The sequence below is a fragment of the Pygocentrus nattereri genome, chromosome 28 (assembly GCF_015220715.1).
Source record: "Pygocentrus nattereri isolate fPygNat1 chromosome 28, fPygNat1.pri, whole genome shotgun sequence".
NCBI classification, from domain to species: domain Eukaryota; kingdom Metazoa; phylum Chordata; class Actinopteri; order Characiformes; family Serrasalmidae; genus Pygocentrus; species Pygocentrus nattereri.
Window position 1 is genome coordinate 4,202,457 of NC_051238.1, and position 25,735 is coordinate 4,228,191.

The 25,735-nt window shown below is 39.4% G+C and overlaps 1 protein-coding gene across 2 annotated transcripts in view; it reads right to left on the reverse strand.

Moving 5' to 3' along the window:
* Positions 1 to 25,735, reverse strand: part of alkal1 (ALK and LTK ligand 1) — a 70,194-nt gene that overhangs the window by 11,683 nt on the left and 32,776 nt on the right. Inside the window, exons 3-4 of one of the 2 annotated variants that reach the window (XM_017722365.2) lie at positions 9,103 to 9,156; positions 5,370 to 5,450 (exon numbers count right to left, since the gene is read on the reverse strand). In XM_017722365.2, coding sequence (XP_017577854.1) covers positions 5,370 to 5,450; positions 9,103 to 9,156 — 135 coding nt within the window. Of the gene's footprint in view, positions 1 to 5,369; positions 5,454 to 9,102; positions 9,157 to 25,735 lie in introns of both variants that reach the window. The other variant, XM_017722364.2, reaches the window with a different exon arrangement.

The window sequence follows — 25,735 nt, forward strand, 5'->3', positions numbered from 1 at the left end:
AACCTTGTATCTCCGTTTTTGTCTCCATTTTTTTTTCAAATCTCCATTTTTCAGTTTTTGACATCTTTTAAAAATGCCTGTTGTTCTTTACATTGTGTGTAAATTTCATGATGAAAGGTCTAAAAGAAACAAAGAAAACAAAGAAAACAAAGAAACAAAGAAAAAATTCTGGTTCCATTGACTTACATTAAAAGTAAAGTAAGTTTTTTCCTTCTCCTGTAAAGTTAAAGTTTTGGCAGTGTATATATAAATAATTCCTAACATAAAAATAAGGAAATTAAAAAACTAATTGCAAATAATTATGTGATCAACACGTATCCTTTTAGAGGTTTCGGACAGTCAGATGGCCACAGCTGTGGAAATACAATACAGCCAGCTAAAGAAAAGTTTGATGGTTTGACTATGGCAGTCATTTTCAATCGCCATGAAAGCTGAATTTACTCTAAATGTGGCAAAATCACCATGTTACTTTATATTAAACACTTTATTTATAGGGAAAGTGCAGAGTTCTGTAGCGGGATGCTTGGTGGAAGGTACAGTGGAAACTCTGCACTTGTTGCCTGCAGGGTAATGTGAAATTCAAATGTTTCAACATTTGCACTGCTCACTTTAGCCAAGTCTCAGTTTGTCCAATTGGAGAGCAATTTGTATGTCTCAGTACTTGAAAGATTAGTTTTATTGGAAGAGCTGCCCAATCATGTCCAACCGATGAACAATCCACATTCTGCATTCAGTGTGAAAACAGCTTAATGCTAATAGAAACCAGCTGTACAGGACAGCGGGCAGGAGCAGGACAAAACCTTTAGGATGCATGGAGGAGTGCAGATGTTCTGTGGGAGCAGATGAAATCTTGAGGTAGCCAGCAGAAATGGGACTAAAACAATGGTCCTGTGCAGACCTCTACCTGGAAGTAGACGGAAGTCGCCACGGTCAGGCCTGGTTGGGCCTGGTGGTACACAGACTGATCACCAGTCTACCCATCATCTTTTAAGATGATGAAATTTGATTTTCTGTGATTGCTGTCACTGTATTGTGTAATGTGTATTGTGTAATGTTGTCCGCCAAGCTCAGTCTTCTTTTCTCAGCCGTCCAATAACAGCTTAACAACCACTGCTATCTGCCAGCAGCTCAAGCTTGAATTAGAGGCTCCAGCTGTGTATGATGTACCTGGGGGTGTTTAAAAGTGAGACCCCATAGAGGATGTAGCTATAGACATGCACTCTCAGCCTGACATGCACCGCCAGCCGATTGATGACGTCAGTAACAATATCAGCAAAATGCACTGCTGGGCAACAAGAGCTACACTGAACGTATATTAACGTTGTTGTACTGATAATAAGGTAATTAAATACGGAAACTTTAAAAATAAAACCTACCATGACAATAAAACAATGTCGACTTTATTCGCAGAAAAAAAAAACAGGCTATGGTTGAAACTCATGAAAGCCATGCTGAAGATGATTAGAGCTGTTAGGAATAAAACCTGATGGTTTTGCTTCCTAACAGGAATGGGCTTGATGGTGGCCATTAGAGACCATTAGGAAATGAACAACTGTATATGGAATCAGTCCCAAAACAAAATGATTTGAATTCTTTACACCGTGATATCAGGAAAGCACAGAAAGCTCGCGACTACTGAAAACCACCAGGAACCAACAGACACTCTTGATGTGTTCCATGAATTTTTTTGAACAGGGAGGCACATTAAATTGGAATAATTCTCTAGCTGTGCTCTGGACAAAAAATGGATTAAGTGATGATGTCGCTAAACAGAAGCAGCCAAAAGTTACCGTGCCATTGGGCTGCTTCTGCTGTTGTGTCAGAGAGTGCATGTGGGGCTGAGCGTGCATCTGTCTGAGAGAGCATGTCTGCAGCCAGACTCTATTGCATTTCAAAGCAATGCAATGCACTTTTGCCACGAAAGCCAAAACGGGCCGTGTCAAAATGTCAAAACAAGCGTTTGCTTCCGTGTATTGAGAAATCACAGGTAAGTCATAAAAGTTCGATAAGCATTTTTCATGTCTGTGGCGGCAGTATGCTTTAGCCTAGGATAGTTAGGTTTAGGCAGAGGTGGGAAAAAGTCACTACGTAGCAAGTAACCCAGTTCTTGACCCTCAAGTCCTGAGTCAAATCACAAGATAGTTGAGTCTTGATTCAAGTGGGTTGAGTCCCAAGTCAAGTGTCTGAATCTTTAGGTCCTAAACAAGTCAGTCTGCATTGTTCAGCTAATTTAAGGCCATAAAACTGAATAATGGCAACAGTACATTAGCTTTTAATGACATGTATGGCTATTGTTTATATTGTTTACATTATTTTACAACTAAAATACAAAATACATGGTACACAGATCACCATGATAGGCATACTGTATACACAAAGGTACTTTTTTTTTAAAGTACTATTCAACTTAATTTTAAAAAACTATTTAGATTTTTTATAGAATTTTTGAGGAACAAAAAAAGGAATTTTTGGGGGGAAGACTGGGTGCATAGGCTAAAATAAAACTAGCTCAGCACTAAAACTAGCTCAGCCAACTGAAAACAAATGAATTGAATTTAGACAACAAAAGCCAAAATGACAGAACAGAGCTAATGTGATTTCTGGGGATGCTCCAAGGTTTCCAGCTGTTTTAGTAATGATTCAGCCTTTAAAGAGTTTCACAACAGGCCATGATATTGGAGAATCACCCAGGAGGGCTGTGTGGACAGTGATCGAGCAGAAGAGAACAGGTCAAACCTCTGTGACTGTAAGTGTTTCAGAGATCTAACAGAAACAGGCCATGCATTCGGGAAAACAAAGGCAGCACATCTGATCCCAAACCGACAAACTGGATCCTCATTCCAGACAGCTGCGACGGTAATGATTCTTATCATGAGAAAAAAAAAACATTTGCTCGGATAGAGATGTTTTATTGTATAAGGAGCAATTTAGGTATAAATTCCACCAATTTTTCCAGAATGTTTGCACAATTCAGTGCATGAGAAGTAAACAGAGTGATTCAGAGCAGTTTGGTTTGAAATGATACAGATGTCTTGGTACACCACCAGTGGTGGAGATAGGAACCAAGGGTCACCATGACCACAACACAAATATAGCCGTTTTGTTTATTATCCAAAGTCTAAAAACATGACAAACCTGCCATGAAACAATAACTCAGACTCATAACAACTTTCTGTGAGGAAGCCTTTTAGAGGTGAACGTCTGGTTCCTATCACCACCACTGTGAACAACAAGTTTCTCTAGAACAGAGCGCTTCACACCAAACCTCTCTGAACCACTCTGAACGACTCTGTTTACATCTCAACCATTGAATTTTGCAGAAATCATGTCTCAATAGGTTTCATTAACATTAAGCAGCTCAATGTCAATCCTTTCTGTATATTGATCTTCAACATTCAAGTGTCTTTCTTACTTTATAGCTCAAGTTCTAGGATTGGATAGTTTTCTTTTCTGAACTTCTGAACTTCTGTCAGGAGCACAAACTGAAACTTTAAGCTGGGCCTTGGATTTATTCCCAAGGTAGGGGTTTTGTTGGATGTTATACTTTCTCTGCAAAGAAAATGGAAAGATCTAAAAAGCGCATTTTGAAGCAGAAGAAGTGTCCACATTTTGGCCCAAATCTGGTCCAGATTGGCCACAGCGCTGCACCGTTTAGTGTATTCTCCACTGAAACACACCTGACTCAGCTCATCAGCTCATTATCCAGCTCCTTGAGCTGAAACAGGTGCAGTTCCCACACTGAGGAACCGCTGCGCTGCGGCCTCGGTTGCGTTGCTGTGTTTGGTTAGAACAGCTGCGACCACTGTCCTTGGGGAAGACCTTTTCCACTTTCTCCTGTTCTTCATTTTCGTTTAATGAAACCATTATTTTCTACCACACAGACTTTACAAATAAAACAACTTAATATCTTTCTTTGTTTTGGCTGCAGGACGGGTGGTGTGGGGAAGAAACCTCCCTGTCCTCCCTCAGGGTGGAGGAGGACACTGGGAGTTGCAGCAAAACACTGTATCTTGATTGTTTACCCTGAAATATGGATACAGATAATGTCCGGCATGTCTGCAGGCCTCCACAAACAAAGCACAAGGTTAGAGTGTTTTGAAATGAGGGATCTAATCAAACCTCCCTCTGCATTCCCCTGCACTGAGCTGCACTCTATACACAGGCCACCATACGACCAAACATCATCATCAAAAAATAATCAAAAACTTCCTTAAAAAGAGGGGACGTTTAATCCCCTTCAACTCTAAAGACGTGTAACTTACATTACTCGTAACCACATAACCAACTATTCGTTTCATAGTACATACTGAATAATTCATAGTGGTTCCTGAATAATTTATAGTAGTTACTGAACAATTCTTAGAAGAATAGAACTCATTCTGATTACTGAACAATTCATAGTAGTTACCATATAATTCATAGTAGTTACCATATAATTCACAGTAGTTACCATACAAGTCATAGTAGTTACCATATAATTCATAGTAGTTAACATATAATTCACAGTAGTTACCATACAAGTCATAGTAGTTACCATAAAATTCATAGTAGTTAACATATAATTCATAGTAGTTACCATACAAGTCATAGTAGTTACTGTATACTTCTTAGTGTTTCTTTTAGAATTCTTAGTAGATAGTGACAAATTTATAGTAGACAAAGTATAATTCTAAGCAGATAATAATTCATAGTGGTTCCTGAATAATCCATAGTAGTTACCAAACTATTCCTAGTAGGTACTGAATAATTCATACTGGTTACTGGGTAATTCGTAGTAGATACTGAATAATTCATAGTGGTTATGAATTATTCTTAGTTACTGCATAATTTTTAGTACATACTGAATAATTCTTAGTAGATAGTAGAATTAATTCTGATTACTGAATAATTCTGGTAGTAACTGCATAATTCTTAGTGTTTTTAAAATAATTCTTAGGAGATAGTGACTAATTTATAGTAGTTCATGAATAATACTAAGTACATATGGAATAATTCATAGTGGTTAATTAACAATCCATAGTAGTTATTGAATAATTCATAGTAGTTACTGAATAGTTCCTAGTAGATGAATAATTCACAGTGGTTAATGAATAATTCTTATTGGTTTTGTGACCAATTCCTAGGAGATACCAACTAATTTATTGTGGTTAATGAATAATTCTTAGTAGTCACTTAAAATACAGTGTTTACTGAATAATTACCAGTACATACTGAGTAATTCTCAGTAGATAGTAAATGGCTCATAGGTGTTACTAGAAGATACTGTAGAATTACTTTAAGCTGAATAATTCCCATTAATTCCTTTCCATTTAATGGAATAATATCAGTGACTGAAAACAAAATCCAGAGAAGGTGAAATGCATACATACATGCTGGCCTTGCACAGTCCCTTGTGTTGTGGTAAATTCTATGAAAATGCGTCCTGCATTCAGATGAGAACTTGACTGGTCCTGCTTGAGAGAAAGAAAGTTTCTAATCAGGATTAAGATTTTGCAAATTGGTGAACATTAACAGTTAAGAGCATTAAGAGACTGAAAGCAGACCGTGTGTAAGATAAGGACACTCTCCTATAATGTCTGTATCCTTCACCACAGCATTTTACAATTTAGTGACAAGATATCAAGTTTTTTTTTTCAACATCAGTGGAGAAACTTGATGATGTCAAAGTCTTCTGCTTCTAAAACCGTCACCCCCCTTTAGATGTGCAGAGACCCAAAAGAAAGAATTCGTGCGTGTTAATGCTTCACATGACGTTGCAAGAGGGCAGAGACTTAATGATTCCAGTAAAGCATGTCTAGCTCTTTGTATGAGCTTCTAGATAATGGATTTTACACCAATTACTGCAGCCGGTGGTGTTAGGCCGGAGTCCTGAGACCGGTAATCAGCTTTAACATGCTTTTCCGATTGACCTGCTGCTGGATGGTGAAATGCACCAAGCATAGCTTTCACTTGTCAACTGTATACATGTGGCTTGTACTGCAGGACAGCAGCTGCACAGCTTTGTGTGAATGGAACATTTGAAACAAGTGAGCAAAGCTGATCAAACTGTTCTTTAGCACTTATTTTCATTTTGTTTCCACACCATATTTTGGTTTACATCACTTGATGTAAAAGTTGGGTAGAGTAGTGGGTAACACCTCTGCCTTCTACGGTGGAGACTGGGGTTCAATCCTGTGCCTCGACAAGCCCCCTACACTATACCAGTAAGAGTCCTTGGGCAAGACTCCTAACACCACCTTTTCCTACCTATATATAAAGATCAACTTGTAAGTCGCTCTGGATAACAGTGTCTGCAGATGTAGATGTAGATAAGTGAGATAACTGAGCAGCTATAATATCATGTTTAAATGGTGTGTCATATGTAATAACACACCAATCAAAGAGACACTGTGCCATCACTTGGGTTCCCAGAGTTCTTTCGATACCTATATTTTTATGATGTTTGACATCTAGACATGGAAAAACATGAAATATTCTCAAGCATTTCTAACATACATTCAGTGATGTTTGTTAAATTAATAATTAACATATGAAAATAGTCAGAAATTGAACACATTTTACATGTGATGTGACTAGGGCTAGGTGTGAAAATTCATCTTCATATCTGTACAGACAGAGGTACTATAATCAAAAAGATTCCTTTGTCATTTCAATATTTAATAAGTAGTCAAACTTACCGGGCTCCATGAGCCAATAACCATGCATGTTCCAAAAGCTTGAGTGCTTACTGGCTTATGATTTGAGTGCTTTGGGTACTTTAAGTACTTTAAGCACTTTGGATACTTTGAGTACTTTGGAAATGTTGAGCTCTTTGGGTACGTTAAGTTGTTTGAGTACTTTGAGTACCTTGGGAATTTTGAGCACTTTGGGTACTTTAAGTACTTTGGATTCTCTGAGCACTTTGGAAATTTTAAGCACTTTGGGTAATTTGAGTACTTTGGAAATTTTCTGTCCTTACTACTTTGGAAACTTTGAGCTATTTATGAAGACTTACTTAAAGAGTACTTTTAGTACTTCATGTACTTTGGAAATTGTGAGTACCTTAGAAATTTTGAGTACTTAATACCGTGAGCACTTTGGAAATTTGAAGTAATTTGGGTACTTTGAGTACTTTGAGTACCTTGGAGGTTTTGAGTACTCTGAGCACCTCAGGTGCTTTGTGTATGTCCATAAAGTACTTCAGGTACATAAAGTATATTTAGTACATAAAAAAATTAATGTATGCATTGAATTTATATCATTCAAAAACTTTTCCGGCTATGCATAAATAAAATGTTCCACCAACACATCTCCCTACACAGTAAGTAACTGAAAAAGAAACACTGTGTTGGTTTTATTCATGTTGAACCAACTGACACATTAAAATCATGTAAATTCAAAGCTCTATTTTTGTCAGTGTACTTTGAGTAGTTCTGGGCACTTTGGGTACTTTAAGTATATGAAGTCTTCTGGCTGATGTATGAAATGATCTGTTGAAGATCTGGTTATTTGTTTTGTAACTACGATGCTCCACCTTTCTGACGGGTGATTGGCTAAAGCCCTGAAGAGAGGTCAGCGGAGGTGATGTAACCGGGTGAGCATAAGCTCTTGTTTACAGATATGAAACTGGCCAATGCAGCTGAAGGCGAAGGGCTGAGTGATGAAAGCACTGGAAAGACTTTATGAACAGCTTTAGAACCACAAGAGAATGTTTACAGACTGATCTGTCGATGCTGTGTGCTCTACAACCTCTTATTTCAGTCTATTTTTTCCTGACTGAATTCACAGCCTTATGATAATAACTAAGTCTATATATATGAAAAGTCAGGGCTTTTACGGCACCAACCAAATGACTTCAATACTACAGAATTTCAATACCAAACTATTTGATATTGGGCCGTTCTACAGAAACATCCACTGTTCTCTTTCTCCAGGTGTCACTGGTATTCCTAATCCTCATTGGTGTTACACATAATGAAGGTAATACCAGAGACGTTTTTAATGAAAAATGCACTTTAAAAAATAACTGCTACAGAGCATCAAACCACATGTTGTCACTCGTGGAACGTCCACTGAAATATGTAATTTCATCCATTTGTGTTTCTATTTTTTCACAATGACCTCAGAATAAAGTCGGTCACACCAGTGACGTCAGCTAAAGGCTTCATATGAGATCATGAGCTGAATGAGAAGATCTCTGAGAACTGAGAGACGCAGCGGACTCACCATGAGCTTTTCTCCATAGATCCTCAGAAAACGGGTCAAATATAGTCGAAATAAGAGATTTTTTGTTATGCAGTAACACCAGTGACACGACTCCTGGGGGACTTTTATTCTATATTTTATATTATTTATATGCGATTTGTTTTCTATGTCATTTAATTTATATATTTCATAGTCATGTGTAGATTATTGCAGTTGAAATTGCAGAAAAAAACATTTTTTTCTTCAAAATAACCCTCAGCCTTCACACATGACTGTGGGGACGAGCTCTTCTGTGGCGCTTGGAGTTCTAGATGATTGATTTATAAACCAGTGTTGCTAAACTGAGGCTCAAGAAGGTCTAACTGTTAAAAGAACTTCCATCCATCCATCCATTTTCTAAGCTGCTTCTCCCTCAGGGTCGCAGGGGGGGTGCTGGAGCCTATCCCAGCAGTCTGTTAGAAGAACTTATTGTTTTATTTGAAAATGTAAAAATATTGTAACCCTAACATGTTTTTTTTAAGTGTAATATATCTGCAAATGCTAGGGACACAAAAACTGATGTAGAATGACCCTATTACCAGCATCCACTAGCCAATAACCAAGCTTGTTTAAAAAGCTAAGACTGCTGAACGGCTGCCTAACTAGATTCTGTATGCATCTTAATATTCGAAGCATTTCTTAATTAGACAGATACATTACAGGTTACTGTCAGTAAACCCAACCACTTCCATCACCTCCTACTTATTTCTGCTCTAAGCCACACTCACTTTCAGCCTGTCATTCCAAAGAAAGTATCAAAAATAGCATCATTCAGGAATCCGTGTCATAAAAACCGGAAAGGTACTGAGCCCCAGTAACAACCACCAACAAAACAGGGGTCAATGGGATGTAGAAATGACTGCATTAGAAGTTTCTTACCTGTGAAATGCTTAATGAACTTGTCTTTTACGCTTACGTCTCTTGGGACGATCTCTGAAATAAAACACAATACAGAAATGATTGCTACTCTGAAAAAGCACTGCATGCATGCTGGGTGTGATGCTGGTTGGACTGATGAAGGGAGCAGATGTTCTGTAAGCCATTTCAAACAATCTGGTTCAGCTTAAGGTGTCAGACTGTAAACACAGCCGGTACAAAGAGGTATTTGGGTGAATAAATTAATAATTAAAAAGGGCCCATGGTATTTAACCCTATTACCCTGCACTCTACCACACAATTTAAAATCTAAGTACAGTCTCATGCCAAAGTTTTGGCACCCTCAGTTTTACATGTTGTGTTGATCTACTAATAAGGGAAAATATGTTAACACATCCTGTACTGAGAACTCAATTAATTAAGGCGTTTAATTTAGCACACAACATCTATGTATTTGCTTAAATTAAAAAATCTATATTCAACGTTTTTCTTGCATTTGATTATTTTCCCTGAAGTGACTTCCACTTCTGACATTTGTCTGGTGCTATGCACAAAAGCATTAGGCTGCATTCTCCAGTACCTCCCCAAGTTAAGTGACCCTTATTGGTGCCACAACAGGGAAATTTCACCTCCGCATTTTAATCCATCCACGCAGTGAAACACCACATACAGACTACTGAATGCACAAAGACACTAGGGGGCAGCAAGCACAGAGCACTGCCCGGAGAAGTGGGCAGCCTTATCCATGGCACCCAGGGAGCAGCTGGGTTAGGTTAAGTGGCACTTCAGTCAAGTACTGTCAGCTCAGGGAACTGAACCAGCGACCTTCCGGTCACATGGCTGGTTCCTTAACCTCCAGCCCACGACCGCCCCTTAAAAACATTACCATTTTGGGTTATCCCTGTTTTAGTTACTGTGTCTTTAAGATGAAAATATGGAAATGTTCTGATTGTCTGTGCATCATTCAAAAAGCAGGCCTTGCTGAAACACTGCTTAAGTGTAAATGGGTGGGGCTAAAATGCTGTAGGTGAAATAGATTAATAAATGTTGGCTTTCGTGACATCACAAAAACAGTAAATTCATAATACATCCCATATACCGCTGCTGTCGGAACAAAACCTCATATCTCATATAGAAGGAAATAACATACTTTACTTTTAATGTAAGTCAATAGAACCAGAGTTTCATCCACACTACACACTAGAAACCAGTAGTTTCATCCACACTACACTTGATCTTAGCCCTGCGATGGACTGGTGACCTGTCCAGGGTCATTCCTGCCTTTCGCCCAATGACAGCTGGGATAGGCTCCAGCACCCCTCGCGTCCCAGAAGGAGAAGCGGCTTAGGAGATGTGTGTGTGTATTTTCGTCCATTCATCATGAAATTTACACACAATGTCAAGAGTAACAAGTATTTTCAAATTATGTCAAAAACTGAAATTCGACAAAAATGGAGAGGTTTTGTTCTGACAGCAGCGACATGGTATTCATATATGAATTGTAAGGACTTTTTATAAATTTACATAGTTTATTTACTACATTAAACTGTTCTATTCGAAAAAGAAAATAATTCATTCATTTTTTTCATGAATCACGAATCATTCGATTCATTTTTCAGGAGATGTTTCTGAGGTGATTAGATATAAGATAATCCATAGTGAAGCGAAAAGTCAAAGGAAAAAGGTTCAAATCAAATCTGTTCAAAAATGTTTAATAGCTACATAAAAAATGTGTCACCTAACAACCACCTGGAAGAGCTGGTAGACCCCAAAACTGCCCCATCAGATAAACAGCACTGAAAGCTTTGATCTGAGAGAGAGGAGAACATCAAGCTGCTTCAGATCTGAAAACATCCACAGGTGTTTCTGTCCATCCTTCCACTGTGAGAAGACCACTCAGCACTGTGGGTCTGAAAGGACGCGTAGCTGATCAAGAAGAACCTCACTGAGAAAAGGAGACGGACACATCAAACAAAGAAGCTGGGCGATGGACTGACCACCCCAGAGTCCAGACCTCAGCACCACTGAATGGGTTTGATCACTTCAGAAAATCATCAACCAGCTTCTAAGACTGAACTTTGGAGACGTGTCTGCAGACTCTTAGAGGAGCTGAAAGTGAGGCTTCTGAAAAGAATGGAAGCTGGAATGAAGGGAAAGAGTGACGCACTGAAAACTGAAACAGCAGATGTTGCATTTAGTCATTAAAGTTTATGTTAAACAGGTTTTCTGCTTTTTTCCTGATGCTGAAAAGTTGTGCTTAATGACTGTTTTAACTGGAAAGTCTGGTCTCTGACTTTTGCACAGTACTGTATGAGACACTAAATCAACACTAAGGTAGAAAAGTCACCACAAAAACAGTAGAAAAATGGCTGTTTATATAATATACATTTCTTTAATGGCCACTCGTTTGACCTACACGCCTAAAAGGGTCATTCCTCAAGGACTCTTTAGTAAAGAAAATGTTTCTTTAAAGAATCATGAACACTCAAAGAACCCTTTGCATGATTAAAGGGTTTGTTCCATCAAGAAATGGTTCTTCAGATTGATGGAGAATGTGCTGTAGGTGGCTCTACAGTATCTCACAAAAGTGAGTACACCTTCATCTTTTCATGGGACGACACTATAGATATGAAGCTTGGATCTAGCTTAAAGCAGTCAGTGTGCAGCTTGTATAGCAGTGCAGATTTACTGTCCACTGAAAAGAACTCAGCACACAGTCATTAAGACAAGTGAGTCCACCTCACAGTCAACATGTCCAAATTGTGCCCAATTGTGTCGTTGTCCCTCCCTGGTGTCCTGTGATCTGTTAGAGTTACAGGGTTCCAGGTGTGAATGCGGAGCAGGGCTGTTAAATTTGGTGATTTGGGTGCAATTCACTCACGCTGACCACTGGATATTCACCATAGCACCTCATGGCAAAGAAGTCTCTGATGATGTGTGAAATAGAATTGCTGCTCTCCAAAAAGACGCCTGGGCTATAAGACGACCGTTAACACCCAGAAACTGAGATATAGCACGGTGGCTGAGGTCATACAGCGGTTTTCCAGGACAGGTTCCACTCCGAACAGGCCTCGCCAGGGTCGACCAAAGAAGTTGAGTCTATGTGCTCAGCGTCATATCCAGAGGTTTGCTTCAAAAAATAGACACATGAATGCTGCCAGCATTGCTGCAGAGGTTGAAGAAGTGGGAGGTCAGCCTGTCAGTGCTCAGACCAGACGCCGCACAATGTATCAACTTGGTCTGCATGGCCGTCGTCCCAGAAGGAAGCCTCTTCTGAAGCTGATGCACAAGAAAGCCCGGAAACAGTTTTCTGAAGACATGCAGCCCAAGAACATGGATTACTGGAACCATGTCCTGTGGTCTGATGAGACCAAGATAAACTTTTTTGGCTCAGATGGTGTCCAGCATGTGTGGCGGCGCTCTGGTGAGGAGAACCAAGACAACTGTCTCTTGCCTGCATGGTGGTGGTAGCATCATGGTCTGGGGCTGCATGAGTGCTGCTGGCATTGGGGAGCTACAGTTCATTGAGGGAAACATGAATTCCAACATGTACTGTGATGTTCTGAAGCAGAGTGTGATCTTTCTTTCAAAAACTGCGCCACACAGCAGTTTTCAATGACCCCAAACACACCTCCAAGATGACCACTGCCTTGCTGAAGGTAAAGGTGATTGGCCAAGTATGTCTCCAGACCTAAACCCAATCGAGCACCTGTGGGGCTTCCTCAAGCAGAAGGAGGAGGAGTGCAAGGTGTCTAACGTCCACCAGCTCCGTGATGTCGTCGTGGAGGAGTGGAAGAGGATTCCAGCAGCAACCTGTGCAGCTCTGATGAATTCCAAGCCCAAGAAGGTTCAGGCAGTGCTAGATAATAATGGTGGTCACACAAAATATTGACACTTGAGTTCTTTTCAGAGGAGAGTAAATCTGCACTGCTATACAAGCTGAACACTGACTAGGTTATATCCAAGCTTCATGTCTATAGTGTCATCCCATGAAAAGATATAAAATATTTGCAGAAATGTGAGGGGTGTACTCACGTTTGTGAGATAATGTATATAGAATCATTTTGAAAAGGTAGAACCATCTACAGCACATTCTTAAGAACCCTCCATGATGCATAAACCACTTTAATCATGCAAAGGTTTCTATTAGTGTCCATGGCTCTATATAAAACCACTTTCTTTACTAAAGAACCCTCGAAGGACCATCTTTTTAAAGAGTGGTCAGGTTTAAATGGATTACACTGCAGATGTAAGACACTAAGTGTCCACATACTTATGGTCCACAGTCTGCACTTCTGTCACACTCATTCTCTCCACATTACGCCTCATCAGATTATGATCAAACTGATCAGAGCTAATGACACATTCCTTTCGCTGTGACACATTTCAGATGCGTACGCTGTTACGGCGCGGTGACTAAACATTTTGACGCAGCCTGTCAGGGTCAGAACAGGTACATGTTTGGTGGTTAAGCCAGGCCCTTATAAATCTGCACAATGGCTTGGGGGCCTCACTAATGATGACCAATCTCCGGCCTGGCTGACCCAAGCACACCCTCCCACTCCCCGAGAATATCCCCATCGCAGCGCTCCAGCCTAAGGAGATTACTGCTCAGTGTTGTAATGCCTATCAATGTCAGATGTGCAAATCCATGCTGCTGCTAATTTTAGCCTCCTCCAGACAGAGGGACAGCTCATACTCTGTTATGAATGAGTTTGAGACGATTGGCTGATTCACAGCAGGCTTCACTAATGCAGTGTCCATATTAGGGCCTGACCGATATATTGGTATGATGAGAATATTTACATTCATGGCATTTGGCTGACGCTCTTATCCAGAGCGTCAGCCGACTTACAATTTGATCATTTTACACAGGTAGGCGAAAGCGGTGTTAGGAGTCTTGCCCAAGGACTCTTATTGGTAAAGTGTAGGGTGGTTACCCAGGCAGGGATTGAACCCCAGTCTACAGCGTAGAAGACAGAGATGTTAACCACTACACTAACCAACCACATATCAGATGACCAGTGATTTTACCAGGATGGGTGAACATATTGCTCATAATTACTGACTGTTTTGGTCATGGATGCATGCAAAACGTATAATCTCACAACGGAAGGGCGAAACCTTGCTTGTGAATGGTTGGATGGTTGGGTACGTGGTACAGCAACCTCACAATACTTAAAAACACTGAAAAACGTGTAAAAAGGGTCAACATTTTAAGAAATACTATCAAAAACTGCGATTAATTGCTTTAAGTCAGCGTTTCATACACTGCACTGAGCATGCTCAGAGAAGCATATTGTGACATGATGTGACATAATTTAATGAACATTGTCAAATTGCTAACCATTATTTATGTCTCCAATAAGCTGCGCAATATGAGACACAAGAGTAATGTTTTTTTAATAATGCATAATATATACATACACATACACACACACACACACACACACACACACACACACACACACATATATATATATATATACAGTACTGTGCGACAGTCTTAGGCACCCAAGACACATTTTCAAAATCTATTTATTGGTGTAGTTTACGTTTATTTGCTGACAAAAATGTTAATATTTGAATAAACTAAATTAATAGAATATTAATCAATAATGATTTTATATATATTCTTGTTACTTTTTATTGTTTTTCTGTTAATTTGAATTATGAATATGACTTTATTCTAATGTATATTGTGATAAACTCACTGCTAGGTACATTGTACATTGTATATATATATATTTATAAAGGAGCTTTGCACCTATGATTTTCATCACTCACCTTTACACTTGCGTAAACATGATGTGACACTAAAAAAGCGATTTGATCAGATTGCATTTATTAATATATAAAATGATCCTAATCTTGTTCATCTGCACAACTTTCAAACAATCTGTCTGACATTATAAGACTGTAAATAAAAAAATGTAAATAAAAAAAATTCTGTTCTGAAGGTTTGGTTCTTCAGACTGTAAAGATTTTCAGACTCGCGGAACAGAGGCCCTTATGGAAAGTGAAACAGCCAGTCCTCATTAATAAACCATAAAATATGCTTCATGGAGAAAATATGTCACCAGTGTATTTACCAATCCGTCACTAATTCCAGGGTAATGCACTCAGTAAACAGGTGAGGGAACGTGCTCTGGGTCCTTCAGCAGGGCTGCTCTGTGAGCTACATTATGAAGGAGGCTATTCAATGGTAAGATGAGTTTAACCCCTTCAAATCCCAGGCTTATTACATACTAAGGCTTATTATTCAGCAACTACAGGCACTTCAGTGTAGACTGAGTTATTCCCAGCTTATAGAAGTGTGTAATAAACTCTGGGCCTGCTGGTGGGCCTGTCTATAAGAATGAACTCTTCATTGTGAAAGTCACTACTGAAAGTGAAATGGTTATTACCATAAAAATGACTTTTGAATGGTAGTCTAAGCATCCAAATCTAACATTTAGCCCGAGCATAACACGTTTTAAGAGAAAACATTGACATTTTAATGAAAATACACATGAAAAATATTAGAGTTAATAACAGAAACCCAAACTGCTATGAATTATGAGTAGCCCCGTCCCCAGTGCTACAATATTCATATTAAGACTGAGCTTCTGCTGTTTGTTTGAGTTTTAAGGACTGTGACAATTGAGAATTGATAGTCATATCAGTTTCTACAGCACTGTTCAATTAAAACCACTGACTGTTAGACGTTTTCAGAGTTTTTAGCCTCTTGGTCTGCCTTTAGTTTGTTTGCCACAGTAACTCCTCCAGTTGTATGCAAATGTTTGTGTGCCCTTTTTCAAATGGCATCTTGTTGATTTTCTAAGTGTGAATAAGTGAAAACCTCCAGAGACACACCTCTGCACCTTTTAATACACAATTGCTGTTTATTTGCTACGGAGCCCCTAAAGCCCCTAATGACGTTGCATTCCATTGCAAATGTTTTGCATTACGATGCAAACTGTTTGCATTCGCTTGCAAAAGCTGTGCTTTGTGTAGCCACTTAAACTCCTTGGGACCACCGGTGGGTCCAAAACGCACTCGGTCATGTTCTTCATAACGTTCATATTCCATAAGCTCCATTCAGAAGCTGGGCGTCGTGTGAGGCTGCAGCTCTTCTCTCCAGTCTAATAGACGGTGATGTCATTTTAAACCCTTATAATAAAAGAAGCTGAACTTTGTTTTTCTACTGAAAGTCGAGCCGTTTTTCCCCAAATCTGGGCTCTAAACTATAAACAGACGGCGTCTCTTCAGTGATCTGCTCTGGAAACATCACTTTTAGAGAACAACACAAACCCCAGATTTACCCTGGAGAATCAGAGCTTAAGCTCAGACATGAAGCAGCTCATTGAATTTTACGTTGATCTTGGATTGAAATATAAAGACGTGTCGCTTCTCAAAATCAAACATGACTCTGTTATTAGTGAATCTGAAACTGAGATCGAGGGTCCTCACACAGTAAAAGCTACATTTACAGACACTGCAGAGAACAATAGCTGAATAAACTCAGCACAGACTGGCCGAACTGGGAAAGCTGCTTATAACGTTGGCTATGCTGAAAACAAAGCTCTACTATAGGCAGCGTCGTTGGGCCCCTCTGATCCTACGTTTGCTTGCTGTCTGAGTGTATATTTTGCGAGGAAATGCGATGTTATTAACTTTATTTTAAACACAGCCCCTTAGAGGCTCCGTAACTTGCTGAATTTAACATTAATAGGGGCCGTCGTGGGCTGGAGGTCAGGGAACCAGCCCTGTGACCAGAAGGTCGCAGCTGACAGTCCATGACTGAGGTGTCCTCGAGCAAGACATCCAATGCCCAGCTGCTCCCCAGGTGCTGCGGATAGGGCTGCCCACCGCCCCGGGCAAGTGTGCTTACTGCCCCCTAGTGTGTGTGTGTGGTGTTTCACTGCACGAATGGGTTAAATGCGGAGATGAAATGTCCTTGTTGTGGGACTAATAATGGTCACTTCATCTAATCTTAATCTAATATTAAGGAAAAAAATAAAACATAAAATATGCTAAAGTTATGGCACATTTTATATGTTTCATTTTTTCCCCAAATAAATAGACACTGTGAATTAAAAATAGCAAAAAAAGCCAAATTTAAGTTCTCTGTAGAAGGCGAATGACTTATTTACTCTTAGAAAAATCAACAAAACACGCAATTTGATCAGCGATATTGGCACTTTTGCATATCGCTGCTGTCGGAACAAAACCTTGTATCTCCATTTTTGTAGTTTACCAGTTTTTGACATAATTTGAAAATGCCTTTTACCCTTTACACTGGGTGTAAATTTCACGATGAATGGACCAAAAGAAACGGCCCAAAATGACTTGTAAAACATTCTGGTTCCATTGACTTCCATTAACAGTAAAGTGTGTTTTTTCCTTCTCTTGTAAAGTTCCCATTTTGGAGACACGAGGTTTTCTTTTCCGACAAGCGGTAGGACTGTACATCCCTGGAGGAAAGGAGGACAGCAGACAGTCAGTATAGACTTAGCGGTATTAAAGACGGGTCTGTACGCATGTTCCTGCACCTGCAGTCTTATGTAAGACGGCTGCAGGTGTGACGAGACGGTCATGCGTGGACTGCTCAGATTATACAAAGGTCCACAACAACCTCATCAATTATGAGCTGTCCCGTCTCACGTTTCCATCGTGTTTCTAATTAATTTAGCTCTAACAAATTCTTTAAAAACCTTCCAGCTCAACAAGAGCAGATGTCTGCAGGAGTGATTTACTTCCCGTGCAACATATTTCTGTGTAATCATACACAGAAAAAAAAAAAAAAATCTTTTAATTTATTTTTACAGCTGAAAACTGAACAGGGCCAAGTCTGTTCGGCCAACAGTGAACTTCAAAAATGACATACAAATACCATGAGAGCATTTGTTTTCTCTTTTCAATCAAGCCATACTGAGGCCCATGAGAAGACACCCCATGCCTTAAGACACTGATATCTGAGCTGAAGTTTGCAAAGGGAATGTAAGCAGTTCCTTGAAGACCGTGATAACATCAGCGGCCACGGCCTTGCAATCAAGCTAGAAAATACTGTAGTGTTTTTGTTTGTAGTACTAGAGCCATTACCAAGTTATAGCCAACTTGCAAATGCAGTTGTTTACAAGCCACATCACTGGTCAGTCAGAGTCAGGCTGGCTAGTTTTACATGGCAAAGGTTTCCTGCAACTGTAGCTGCTTGCAACCTACATGAAACGTTGTTCTGGAGCTGTATAGCACAACTTCTGCAACACACAAAAAGCAGCCTTTAAACGACGCTTCCATTGATTGAAGATCTCTATCACCTGTGTGAAAAAGTAATTGCCCCCTAGACCTAATAACTGGTTGTGCCACCATTGCCACAGCATCTCACTGGGATTCAAGTTGGCCACTTTAAATAAGCATAAGCTTGTCATGACAACTGACATAACCCTACATAACATATGTTTAGAAATGCTTGTTCCTACATGTGTAATGTGCTGTAAAGGATACATTTGCCAATTTTGATCAAAGTCAGCTGAAGTTGCCTTTATGACAGATGACACCTTTTGTAACATTTATAAACAGTTATGTAAGGTTATGTCAGTTGTAATGACAACCATATGTAGGTGTCATGTAGCCTTATGAACAGCACCCTACAGTAAAATGTTACCATGTTGTTTATGTTGACAAACCACCATCAAATATTACAACAAGTCGTTGACTGCAGCTTTTGGGTTCTCATAACAATCATCAAGCTCTAGGTCAGTGGTTCCCAACCCTGGTCCTGGAGGACCCAATGTCCTGAACATTTTAATGTTTGTCCTGCTCCCAATAAAACTGATCCCACCAATTAACAAACCCTTCCGAAGTTGAATTGAGTGTGGTTTGGCAGGGAAAGCCAAACATGTGCAGGGCAGGGGGTCCTCCAGGACCAGGAACACTGACTTATTGACTGTAAGCTCTGGGTTAAAGTAAATAACCTCATCTTGAGCAGACTTAGTACTCAATATCAGTACTTCAGTTTGATGTGATTTAGAAGAACATTTTTAGTCAATTAAGCTTTAATCCCTTTAATAATTTCATTTTGTGTTACTATGCAGGTTAATCTGGCTGAAGTAATTTGTATGTCTGTGTGTCACAGCACAAAAATGAAAACCAGCATTACATCTGTGAATTTCATGTCCCAGGTGCTGTAGAATGAGAACAATAGGGGGCCTAAAACAAAACCTTGTGGGACACCATAATACACTCCTTTAGGTTCTGATAACTCTTCATTAATGCTAACTAACTGAGAACTATCAGTCAGAATGTGCCCTTCCAATCGAACCGATCCTTTAAGCCTAACTAAAATCAACTAAAATGTCATGATCAATTGTGTGTTATGCTGCACTCAGATCCAGAAACAGCCACATTCAGAAGCCAGCAGCAGATCATTAACCACATTGGCTAGTGCTGCTTCTGTGCTATGATACTTCCTGAAGCCTGACTGGAACTTATTATGTGTATTCCTACTTCGGAGAGTTGTTGGGCAACAATTCTCTCTAAAATTTTGGACAGAAAAGACATGTTGGAGTTCGGACCATAGTTGGAAACATCCAAAGGGTCAAGATTCGGTTTCTTAAGGAGAGGTATAACAACAGCACCTTTGAAAAAACCTTGGGACATGGTCCAAACGGAGTGATGAATGTATGATGTTGAGTAAGGGTCCAAAAAAGCTAATAACTGCAGGAGCAACTTAGACAGAACTGCGTCCAGAGCACATATTGTTTCTCCTCTGAAAGTTAGTATTCAAGCATTAATAGCAGCGCAAAATTCCCATAAGAAATGAATAATGCATCAAGTCTGGCTGAGACTTCAAAGACATCCATAACACTTTTGTTGGAAGAAAACCTCGTATGTCCATTTTTGACATTTTTCAGTTTTTGACATCATTTGAAAAACCTGTTGCCCTTTATATTGTACGTAAATTTCACGATGACCAAAAGAACTGACCCAAAATGACTTACAAGGTTTGTGCGCATTCACTGAGATGTTGACTAAAACTGGACCCAGGTGATATGACTGGCCTGTTTCCGAACGATGCTCTCGTGTGACTGGCTGGACTGGTTGAAGATGTTCTGGAGGATACAAGCTACTCATGCTTATTCTAAAATGAAGTTGTTTGCCACATTGTCACTGATGAACATCGCTGTTGTCGGAAAAGAAAACCTCATATCTCCAAAACGGTAACTTTACAGGAGAAGGTAAAAAACCTACTTCACTTTTAATGTAAGTGGAACCAGACGTCTTTCCAAGTCATTATGGGCCGTTTTTTTTGGTTCATTCATCATGAAATTTACACACAACAGATTTTTTCAAATGATGTCAAAAACTGAAAAATGAAGATACAAGGTTTAGAGATGGGCTGATATAAATATCCTGCAATGTAATGTTTCAAAATCAAAGGTATTTGTACAGTGTTGTCACAAAGCAGCTTTACAAGCATCCAGGACTGACCACCTAGTGAGCAAGCCAAGGACAACAGTGGCCTTAGGAGCAACCAAGACTCAGTCCTCCTCTGGTCAGTACTGGGAAGCAAAACAACAACAATATAATTCCTATACCAAATACCAGTGAGAGTTACATGAACTACAGTACAGAAACAAAGTGAGCCTAATCACCAGTAGCAGATCCAGACTGGGGTGGTCAAAGTGGTGTGCAAATTTAGTGTGGGCTGGCCACTACACGCCATGTAAATACAATAGTTTTATATATTTCATGATTTAGCCAAAGCCCAAATAAATCATAAGTCAAGTCCATTCCAATACGTTGGTTACTGTGTTTTTGCAGAGATGATACTGACCTCCTGCTGCCTGAACTGTGTCGAATCACTGTATCACCTCTCACACAGAGCATATACAAAGTATAATAAATTATAACCTGCTACCATACTGACGCTCTCACTGTGCACTTCCGACTGTAAATACTGCTGCTAGACCTACTTATGCTTAGTGCTGATGTCGGAAGAAAACCTTGTATCTCCATTTTTGATATTTTTTTGTTTTTGACATAATTTGAAGATACCTGTTGCCCTTTACATTATTTTAAAATTTTTATTATGAATGGGCCAAAAGAAACAGCCCAAAATGACTTGGAAAAATGTCTGGTTCCATTGACTTACATTAAAAGCAATTTGAGTTTTTTCCTTCTCCTGTAAAGTTACCATTTCTATCTATCTATCTATCCATCCATCCATCCATCCATCCATCCATCCAGTAGAAATTCCTTCTGCATCTGGACCCATATCTGGCAAATAAATATTCCGATTTTGATATAGTTTTCAATTTGCACTGGTCACACTGAAAACAGAGGCTACGTAACTGTGTACTTTCCATCAGATATGATGTTTAGGATAGAGTAAACCTCTTCCTAACAGCTGTTACCCTATAGCAGAGTGAAGCCTACATCTCTGTATATGTTTAATAGAGTAACAACATTGATCTATAGTTTATATCCTGAAGTATATATTTGCAAAATTATGGCTGTTTCATCCTGCATGTAAGTGCAATGCACTGCCTGCCTGGATCTTCTAGGAGAGATTTAAAAGCTCTGTAGCTCTAAAGCATCTCAGAACATGTCGAACATGTCAAACTTTGTGGCAGATGGGCTACAACAGCAGAAGACCACGTCAGGTTCCACTTCTGTTCTGACTGTCTGTGTGTTTAAGGTTGTATTTTAAAGCTCTGCTGCTGGTTTTTAAGGCTCTAAATGGCCTTAAAGCTCCTGAGTGTCTGTTTGTTTATGATCTCAGATCTGCAGATACCGACCTTCTGTTAACACCTTCCATAAAATACAGAAAACATGTAGAGACTCTTTCAGTTATTCTGCTTCTCGGTTCAGCTTTTATTAGACAGTCGAGCTCAGAGCTCACTTTTAATAACCACCTGAAAACGCAGCTCCTTAACTCATTAAAACTCTGTGTCTCATTGGTGTTTATCTTTTAAATTTTATTTCTCATTATTTTATAGGTTTTAAATGAAAAATCGCAGCTTTTTCTATCACTGTTACATTTTATTATATTTTATCACCTGTCTGTAAAGCACACTGAGCTTTAAAAAGTGCTGTAGAAATAAAGATATTACAATTATTTTTATTTAAAACTCAAGTGACACATTATTAAACTAATCTCTGTAAAAAAAATACTAATAAAAATACTCCTTTGGTTGGAGATGATCATTTTATTTTGTTAGAAGAGCTTTCGGTAATAAAGTGTTAAACACAGGAGGATCGTCCACTGCAAAAATGGTCTCTTGTCACGTGAAATGATCCTATATCTAGACAATATCTAACATTCCTCATTTTGAGATGTTTGCGCGCTTATTATGAGATTATCTGACTTATTTCCTGAAATATTTGACTTGTTTTAGGTCATTCTACTATGTAATATTTATATTATCTCACTATACTGGAACATAATTTTGCTGGTTCTCACCCTATGCATGAATTACTACTTAGACATGATAAAATGTTTTCATGTGTTTTTCTCATTTGAAATTGCTTGAAATTGCTTAATGGAAATATCTAAGAAAGAAAAAAATATTTCTAAAAATTGAGTGGGTTACTTGGTAAATTGTTGCCATTTTGCAGCAATGCCTATTCATACCATAGCGCCATCAAACAAGTCCTTTTACCCTTTTATTGAAAACAAGAACAAACAAATCCAACTTATACTTAGTGAAATGTACGACCCAATATTTACAACTATTGGAAATCATTACAATTTCAATTGGTGTTTGGAACGGCAATAACCACATTATAACAAAAAGTCCTGCTCATGTGATGTCATGAAGAATTTGTCCTTTCACAGTAACAGACCTTTTTTTGCATAACTAAATAATAAAACACAGATTTTATATTACTGCGTTTTACCATGTGGCAGAGGGTTAAGCACATATCTTACAACAAGCACAATTACCTGCCAACATAATGACAATCTTACTTGATAACAAGTAAAAGTGTCTAGATGTAAGTAGAATTATCTTGAATTAAGCTAAACAGCTCTCAGCCGGAGAAATATTCGATTTATTGACTGTATTTAAGATTCTTTTACTTGACAAGACACGGTTTTTGCAGAGTCGTCATAGCCAGTTTGTGTAGTTAGCTGCTTTGGCTAGTAGTCTCTACTGAACAGGCAAATCTGCAAATAAAAGCTGTCAAACACCTTCAGCTTTGAATTAAATGAGCGAAATTGGCTAAAAACACCGCTTCTTATATTCCATGACAGCATCTGCCTACCAGCAGCAAATGCAATGAGAAAAGCAGCTGCTGGCTGTTCTCTTAGGGGTGCTAGTCTTAGCAAAATAGCTACCTAGCTGCTACTGATACCTTTTTAGCAGCTTGGCTGTGCTTGGCTAGCTTTGTTGCTAACATATCACTGGATAAATGCTAGACAGTGATTTCTTATATTCTTATTGACAACCAACTTTAAAACACAAAGGTTCTACACAGTAAACTTCAGCCAGATAGCGAGCGCATATCGGTCCACGGGTTTGAAACGGTCAGCACCCCGCTGACTGTCACTGCTGGTCCTCCCTCGGACCACCCAGATTACTGTCCCGCACACAAGCTCTAACTAGCTTTAATCTCCTAAGATTTTAAATGCACAGCGACTTTTATTTGAGAAAATAAGCAGATTTTAGACAAATAGACAAATGCTACAAACAGCGGAGAGGAAAAATAATGAATGACTAGGCCTGATAGAAAACGATTCTATAGAAAGTGTTGTTGCTAAAGCTGAGCTGGATTAAAATGACTTACCAAACTAATTTATAAAGTGTTACTGAAGAAAGGAAGGAAGGGAGGATCAGTAAACTGGACTGTCTGTGGAAAACGAGTTAGATAGGTGGACTTTTGTGTAATACTCCGCTTAACCACTGGTGGACTGCCTGGAAAACGCTGAGCAAAACGCCAGTGGACCGCCAGCTTTGCCATTAGCGGGCCGACAGTGGACCACGGTCCTCTTGCTGTCAGGGCAGCTGTATTTGGTCTTGTGAGTCTGACGGTGTGTGTGTGTCTGATAAAGATCATAGCGGGGTAGTCACTGGGGTGGCTAATCAAATTTCAGATTTAATCAAACCGGCCACCCCTGGAATCTGACCGGAGCAATCAGATTAATCAAGGAAAATCAATGACCGGACCAATAAAAACTCCTGTCAGAAATGAAGAAACGAAGCTTGGCCGTAACAGAATGGAGCTTATCTTTACAGTCTATCTGCCAAGATATGGTCTCAGGGAGCAGCACAGGGGTCTTAGGACACTCCCATCAGCAAATCTTCTAAAATCCTAATCAGCAGGTTTTTGGATTAACCCCTTAAAATCCCACACTTGCTACATACAAAGGCTTATTATTCCGTAACGACAGAGACTTCAATGCAAACAGGCTGAACTATTCTTAGGTTACAGAAGGGCGTAATAAAACTTTGGTCCTGCTGGAGGGTCCTGGCCATTTAATGGCCGAGGCTGTTCCAGAGCTATTCAAGTTATCGCTGGCCTGGTGCTTTTTTACCTTTCTTACAGCAGTGGCCGTTGTGCTTGCAAGAGTTGTTTTCCATCAGAATCATTGTTACTATATTTTCACAATGATTTCACAAGGATAATATGTGTTTGCTTTGGCCTGATACTGCAATAGATTTGAAATGAAACAATGACTGAAGTTAAAGTGCAGAATTTCAGCTTCAGTTATGGGGGAGCCACAGATCCAAAGCCTTTCTACACACTTTCACCCTGGTATTGGAGAGGAAAATTAACAGGATGGACGAACGTTAAAAATGACCTATAGTGCTGCATTTGGGTGCTCATTGTAAGGTTGTTCATGGCAGATGGTTAAACAGGACTTTAGTTCACTATAGATTCTGCTTTTTCTGCAAAAGCACATATTTTCCCCCATTCATTGTCAGGTTTATTGTTTTTCTCATAGATATACATTCATAGATGTCGTGTTGGGTTCAGTCTGGCACGGCAACAGCAATTACGATCAGGATCGCTGCCGGCCTGCGTTCTGTAGACAGAGTGGCAGTTTAAGAACGGAACCCATCCAAAATGATACTATTTAAAGAACACAACACTCAGGAGGCTGGAGAGGATCATATCTAGAGGGGAATGTAGTGATTAGCATGCATGTTTGTGAATTATTATTTATAGTGTCACACTACCAGGTTCCTCCGAAGTCTCCAAAGAACCTGTGAACTCCAACTCCTCCTCCCTTGAGTTCTAACTGCTTTCACCTGTGCTGTGTTTGTACATACCGGCTCATATCAGCTCCTTGTGAAGTACTCCCAATAGAGTTGTCCTTTTCATACTAGGTGGATCTTCCTGTTTATGCTACCTGTGTTATTTGACCCTTTTCTCCTTGGTTACTCTTCTGGATTCTTAACTCAATGTGAACTGCAGTTATACGTTTTTATTTACATCGATCGTAAGTTTTAGGCAAATGTGAAATCTAGAATCTTCCCATGCGATTAGTTCCTTCTAACTGTGTTTTAAGGGGTTAAAATGCCGTACATTTGTATGTGCATGAAGCTTGGGAGCAACTCAGATGCTTGGATTTGCTGATTTGGGAGTACTCGTAATGGAACTCACATTAAATTCACTGCTACCAGTCTTTGATTGCCAAGTGCTGACC